The sequence below is a fragment of the Juglans microcarpa x Juglans regia genome, chromosome 5S, assembly GCF_004785595.1.
Source record: "Juglans microcarpa x Juglans regia isolate MS1-56 chromosome 5S, Jm3101_v1.0, whole genome shotgun sequence".
NCBI classification, from domain to species: domain Eukaryota; kingdom Viridiplantae; phylum Streptophyta; class Magnoliopsida; order Fagales; family Juglandaceae; genus Juglans; species Juglans microcarpa x Juglans regia.
The window spans coordinates 22,312,024-22,319,600 of NC_054603.1; the positions used below are offsets into that span (position 1 = coordinate 22,312,024).

Below are 7,577 nucleotides of genomic sequence, written 5' to 3' on the forward strand. Positions count from 1 at the left end.
AAAAATTTAATATGTAATTATATATTATATATAAAACTTATATATATAAATATTTTGTATAATATATAAAATTAATTTTTATATATGTATTTTTTTCAACCGGTCCAGTTCCGGAAACTACGGAACCGAACCGGACCGGTTCCGGCCGGTTTTCATAATATAGGAACCGGTTCCGGACTGGACCGGTTCAAAACCGGACCAACCGGTCCGGTCCGGTTCGGTTCGGTCCTATTTTTCGGTTTCTCGGTTTAAATTTACACCCCTAATTGTATGCATATATTGGCAACGTGTATGGCAACGTATATTGGCAACGTGTCATGCCTTTTCAGACAACATTGATCATTGATTAATCATGTTGAGAATGCGGAATTCATGAGCTAGTAAGTAATTGGTTATGTTGGAGAGAATGTGAAAGAGGCTAGATCTCTGTTCACTACAAAGATTCTTCCTTAGATTTGATAATTGATTTTCATTTTGTTTGTTCAATGTAGTATATATTCACTTCCATGCATTAGCTTTCAAAATGATTCCTGCGCGCAAGATCTATCCAGGGATTGTTAAATATTATGGAAGGTCCACTGTCTGCCTTGCTATTTTTTATTGGGTCCTCGGACTGCACTTGTAGAAACCTGGGAATATCCTGCACTGCTAGATGTGGTGGCATAATGCAACATTTTTTTAAGTGATCCCTGCACTGCCAGCTCTACTAAAGATAAAATATGATGAAATCAATCAATTCATAAACTTCAACAAGGAATTGAAAATGCAACATTAACCCATCAAAGCTTACAAAAACTTCATAACCAAAAGAACGACTGTCTTTTTCACAATTTAACAGCAGAAAGTTTTAACCTTTCTTTCCACAATGCACACAATAAAGGGAGTGTCTCAAATTCAAAAGCCAAATTATAACCGAAAGCAATCAAATGATCAAGTTAACTCCATGGGAATTTCTTGCGGGAATCATGATATTCAGTATTCATGCTTGGAGTATTCAGTGCGTGCTGGGAAGCGCATTTTTATTTCGTATGGGTAGCAACTCTTTATTTTTGTGTATTTTCTCTTATCTTCGGAGGGTGGTCATTATGGCTGAAGAATTATCGGATTGATGGGGAAGACTTTCGCTATTGGAAGAAGAAAAAAAATTTATTGAGATAAAAGAATCGAGTAGCATCGGCGTTTTCAAGAGTTTTAAGGTATTATGGTATCTGTGCATTTGAGATGTGATGACTTTGTTTTTAAAACAGGTGGTTTGTTACGTAAGAACTATCTAATGTTATTATGAAATGTATGTCGGAATGTATTTTATTCTGATACAAATATTTGTTACTACTTTTCCGCTGCTAATTATTCATAATGCTAGACACGTGTTAGGTGCAATCATATTATCTGTCATGAGTGATGGGATTTATAACCTAGTGTTGTATATCCTGACATCTTGATCTCCATCAAATCCCAAGAGGGAGGTTAGGGGCATCACAATATACATTGCAGATAAATTAAAATTAGTTCTTTCAATACATCAACTTACATCTTCACAGAAACATAATTCAGTCTCAACAATCAACAACAAAAGGTGTCTGAGAAAGAAAATAACTTCAGATTTCATTTTTTTTTAAGATTTTCATATGATGTAAGATGAATGGGAAAGCTAAAACTAGACATCTGATGCAGCAGGTTTTCCTTCTTTAGCATCTTCTGCTCCCCACCTTTTAACCCTTTTATGTGCCAAAATTACCTACAAATGTACATTGTATGAATAAAATGGGCTAATGTAAAACTAGAAAATAAACAGCTATAATTAAGATGACAAAAGGCAAACAAAAGCTAATACCTGTTCGTCCCAGTCAGTTCTATAAGTGATAACAACGGGTACAAGAGTCTGAACAATTGTTCCAAACAACATTCCAACCCAAACACCCTACAAGATGAGATTGACTGATTGAGAAAAACATGAAACATTTGCAGTTGAACTTTGCATGGAAATATGCTGATCATTGGGATGATAATTTACATTTTAACCATTTCTTTTCTTTTAACATTACTCATGTTTATAGAGAAGGGAACACTTTAGCATATAGTCTTGCGAATCAAGGAGCTATAGGCAGCACTGTAAGTTTCTCTTCCGTTTTTTAACTTTCCAAACATATGGTTGGCCTTTTCGCTTTAGATTGTACAGATATTCCCAACTTTCGACATTAGATTGTTCTTCATGGATTTCTTGTATTTTCAGTATTGTATCTTTCCCATCAATGGCTTTTCATAAGAGCCTGGTTTTGAAATTTCCATTTGTTACCCCTTTGCCCTTATGTATAAGGTATTCTTCCACCACAAGTAAAGGTCTACAAATAAAATTGGAGTACCGTCCTTTTCTTTAAAAAAACAAGTTTGCAGTTAAACTTACTTATGTGACATGTTTTTATAGGTAATAATTTAATATGACACAATTTTATTAAATCATGGGATATAAACAGTATGGAAGATGTGTCCACACTAACTGGCAAATAGAATTCTTCCTGTTTTAGCTTTTGGAGTAGTTAGAAAATACAGATTCTAAACACAACATAAGAATGGAAAAGCTCACCGTGATTCCCATATTAAAAAGATATCCAAGAACAGCACCAACAGGAATTCCAACAAGATAATAGCAGGCTATGTTAACATATGCTACTGTGCTCTGCCACCCAGCTCCAACAGCAACTCCTGTCCACAAAAATCATCTACTTTACAACTAATTCGCTAATGTCATCAGAAGTAAATTCTTTCAAAATGTGGAAAATATTCATTTTGACAAGGCAAATGCATTATCTATTGGGTTGGAGAAAGGTCTTCCAACCCAAATGATTGGAGGAAAATTTTGTTCCACTCCTAAAGAAATGTCAAAATTAACAAACTAATGTTACTTTGGCTAACAAAAATCTAGTCCAAATTGACTGAGATTAGTTTCTAATATCCACTTCATTTCATCCCACTAATTTCTTGATGTTGATGCTAAGTCAAAATGTAAAATGCACATTGCAAACGAGTCATTAACTCAATACTGCATATATAAATAACAGAACCTTATAATAGTTTAATGATGGCCACAATTTATCCTCATTATATGAGTAAGCTTGGTTCGTGGAATGAGGGTTCGTAAGAAAAACTTTGAACACGGTAGCTGGAAACATGATATCTTACTTGTGTGACATCATTTTTTGCTTTCTCACTTTATTTGGGGGATGACACTAAGGCTTCGTTTGTTTTTTGAGATGAAATGAGTTGAGTTGAGATAAAAGTTGAATATTGAATAAAATATTATTAAAATATATTTTTTTAATGTTATTTTTATTTTGGGATTTGAAAAAGTTGAATTGTTTATTTTATTTTGTGTGTGAATTTGAGAAAGTTGTAATGATTAGATGAGATGAGATAAGTTGACTTGAGATGAACTCAAAAAAACAAACGAGGCCTAATAGATATGTAGAGAAGGGAAGCTCTACTCTATTGTTTACAAATGGGACTCTTTGAGAGTAATATTTGAATGAGATTCAGCTATACTTGTCCACTAGTTTTTGAATTCAAAATGGGGGATGACATCGTAATTTCCTTTCAACAAGTTCTATCATTTTCTCTTCAATATTCTTACAGGGAAAGTAACTTTGCAGCTGATTGTCTAGCTAAAGTAGGGGCTGATGGTGTTTCTGTTACATATTTTGTTTTGTCTCTCATATTCCTAAAAAGGTATTGCGGTTATAGGTTGGACTACACGAATTTATTTCGGTCTAGACACTGATTTGATAAGCTGATTTCTTGATATTTCTGGTTTGCTGGTTACTTTTGGTTGAATTCATTGCTTTAATTGGTACTTATAGTTTTCTCTATGAGTATAGAAATTTTAGTTAGTATATGTAGGATATATTTCTCTTATTATATTTTAAAGATTGGTTTTGGGATTTTTGTGCCCCCAAGTTTTTTTTTTTTTTTTTTTTAACCATAGTTTTCCTCAACCATAAATAAGGATTATTAATAAAACTAGGGGTACTGTCCTCTTAAAAAATATCACAAGGGTGGTCGGACAATCCTTCGGCCACAAGGGATGACATAAGCCAGGGCTAAAATGTCCTCCTTGGAAGTATTACAGTTTTAAGTTTTAAAAATCTAAAAATTTCCTATTCTAATACCCCAGGGTTGTTAATTAGTGTTCATTAAAACGCTAACAAATTAAGGAATAGTTATTCAATTCTAAGGATCTATTCCAGCTACCAAACCTAAGTATTATAGTCATCAGAGAAAATAGCACGAGAGAATGAGAGGGGAAGAGTACCAGGGAGCACAGGTTGAATACTGTTCAATAGTATCGATACAGCCAGCAAGGGTGACAAGCTTGCAACTGCTTCAACAACCTCCTGACTGTCGGTGAATATGTAAGCAATACGTCCTCTCACAAAGAGAAAAACTAGAAAAAGGGCAAATCCAATGACAAATGAAGTCAGCACTGTATGCACAATTGAGAACTTTGCCGCTTTTGAATCCCCTCTTCCCAATTCATTTGATACCCGAACACTGTAAGATTTCAATCAAGCATCAGTACAAGAATGAGGTTAAAACATTCATAAGCAGATTTTATGAATAAGTAGTTCTAAATGTTGATGAAAAACCCACATTCAAAACACACTTTCAAGTGGAGAAAAACTACTCTCACCAAAGCTTAATGATCATGAATTTGATGTGAACTTATGTTTCAAGGATGGAGATGATGGTGATACCTTGCTGCAGCCAAGAATTCGAGAGATATCATCATTTCTAATCCATTGATGTTAATGCTGTAAAAATAGAACAGATATTTCAATGATCAAGGGGCATAAAACAGTATTTCTTGTGTCTGGATAATGTTTCCAATAGTAACATAATGGCACGGGTATGAAAACATGACAAAGTAAAAAGGGAGGGGAGCCTGAAAGAATTACCATATAGATAGAGCATCAATGGAGACCTCAGCATTTTTCATGAATCTTGCTAGAATAACCAACCCTGTATTGCAGCAGATCTCGAGACTATCATAAATAAAATAGCGTTCAGTAATAATTATAATACAAAAGCAATCATGTCAGTCATAAAACCTTACAAGGAACTCACAAACTTCAAAAGGTCATAAAGAGAATTTCTATAAAGAAGAACAATAACTATTTTTCAGGGAAAAAAAAAATAACATGCCATATTACTTTGGTCTGTATTTAAAACATAAAAGTCTCTGAACACCATGTTGGATAAGTGCTTACCAGAGCATAACACCAGATGACACAGAAAGCTTGATAACAGGCCAAAGCTCCTTGAAAGCGAGTGATGAGAAACCTTTCCATGTTTGCCGACATCCTCCACAGATAACAAATGCAAGCTGACCGATATTTGGAATCCAATATGCCAACACAGTGGAGAACATTGCACCGGGAATCCCAAACTTATACTTCACAGTTAAAAGCCATGAGAGGAGGAGGTGGATTGCAATTGAAAATGCTGCCAAGTAAGTTATGATCACGTTTTTGCTCTGTGCTTGTAGGAACATTTGACATGTAAAACTTGGAATCAAGGAAAATAGCACGGCAATGAACCAGTGACCAATGTCCCCTCCAATATCTGCTATGTTCTCATCTTGGCCTAAAATCTTAAGAATTGGGGTTGCGAAGATAAGTAGAGGAAGAAGAAACAATGAGGTGCAGAACAAGACTATCCACGATCTTTGAAGATATACTCCAAGCATGTTATATTGTTTGGCACCGTATGCTTGCCCACAGAGAGTTTCCAGTGCACTTGCCATGCCCAACTGCACTTCCGAATTCACAATTACAATTCAAATGCAGATTTCATTACCAATTGCATGCTGTTATCACAAAAATTGCACCAGGAATCCCAAACCTTGTTCTTTAACGACACTTCATGATCGGCTACAGTTACTTCTGCTCTTGCTGGTTTGCTAAGAAGCTCCTGGTTGATATCTTCTTCCATTTTCACACCATTAACACAAAACTTTTTGCATATTTTATGATTATCAATAATCTGCATTATATATATAGTGAGAAAATTAATATCTGATATTAACAATTCGATGTCTGAATTTTCAAATTTTTCGTAAAATTAATATCTTAACATCAATAAACTTTCAAATAGGCACCTCCCTCAATTTGCCGTCAGAAAATTAACGGCTAGTCATATGTTAATCTTTGATAGGCTAAAAACGTGTCGTCAATATCCATGACAGCCATCAAAACTTGACTTGTGGCCTATGAATATCTTATACACGTTTCTTCGTGGCTGAGATGAGATGAGTTGAAATAAAATTTGAAAGTTATATAAAATATTGTTAGAATATATTTTTTAATATTATTTTTATTTTGAGATTTGAAAAAATTAAATTATTTATTTTATTTTATGTGAAAATTTAAAAAAATTATAATTATTAAATGAGATGAAAATAATTATCAAAACAAACCCGACAAAACATTAAAATCTAATTACTATTTTTTTTTTTAGGGTAACCATACCAAGGGCAGAGAAACCAAAATTCAAAATCCTAGCAGAGAACACTGACAACACTATATTTGTCATATTTAACTTAGATGCACTCATAAATACTTTCTGATTAGATCGATGTTTTCACCTTTCTTACTACTAATTAGGAAAGACTTCATTGAATGAAATTAAACTTCTTTAGTTTTATCAATGATATAATTGACCGAATATGGATTTTTTATTTGATTATTTTATTTAATTTTCGTGGCCTTGGCTTTTAATATTTCCCGTGTTTAGATTTTTTTATTTATATATTTTATTTATCCTACTGTTCTTTTATATGTGTTTTGAGATTTCATTTGTTTTATTTTTTTTCTTTTTAAATTATATTTATGTTTGTTTTGTTATCTATTTCTTGAACTTATAATGGCATGTCACATATATAGACGTGACATGATCTATGGATAATTGATCGATAATCCTTTCGAACGAAACGTAAAACCTAGGGATTAATTTCTTTTGAAATCCAATGAGTCAATGACCATTTAAAAAAAAAAAAAAAGAGAGAGAGAGAGAATCAAATAGCATTTTCTAACCTTTCCCAAAAAGGGGAAGAAAGAAAAGTAAAAAAAAAAAAATTATAGAGAAAATGCATTTACATTTACCTAAATTTTTTTTATCCGAAGAAATTATATCCGAAATGAACACAGAACTTCTATTTTTAAATCCTAAAATTGTTCGAAAAAATACAATAAATATTTTTAATGTTCTGATGACACAGAAAATAGAGATATTATTTATTTAATATAGTTGATGTAGCTACTATTAGAACATGTATTTGATTTTTATTTAGTTTTAAAAAGAGTAACATTTTTAGATGATGACCATTAAAATATTTTATCAGGACCTTGAAATTATACAGTTTGAAAATCTTGTGTATTCTAATACGGATGGCGCTATTATCTCCCCCCGATCGAGTGAAAACAAGCTCAAAGCATAGTTTTCTACCGAACAGAAACTCATGCGAAGGTTAATGCCAATGGCATGGGAATTCGAAGCTAAAACTAATGCTATCATCGTCGAGTGCA

At 33.1% G+C, this 7,577-nt stretch overlaps 1 protein-coding gene across 1 annotated transcript; it reads right to left on the bottom strand.

The window, feature by feature from the left end:
- Positions 1-1,495: 1,495 nt before the first annotated feature.
- On the bottom strand, positions 1,496-6,007 carry LOC121267445 (protein DETOXIFICATION 21-like). Its single transcript, XM_041171301.1, has 7 exons — positions 5,262-6,007; positions 4,950-5,036; positions 4,749-4,805; positions 4,307-4,545; positions 2,585-2,703; positions 1,835-1,921; positions 1,496-1,738 (listed from the first exon to the last, which is right to left on the bottom strand). Exons 1-7 carry the CDS (start codon positions 5,795-5,797, stop codon positions 1,658-1,660), a joined length of 1,206 nt encoding a protein of 401 aa, XP_041027235.1. The 5' UTR covers positions 5,798-6,007; the 3' UTR covers positions 1,496-1,657.
- Between the last annotated feature and the right edge of the window lie 1,570 nt (positions 6,008-7,577).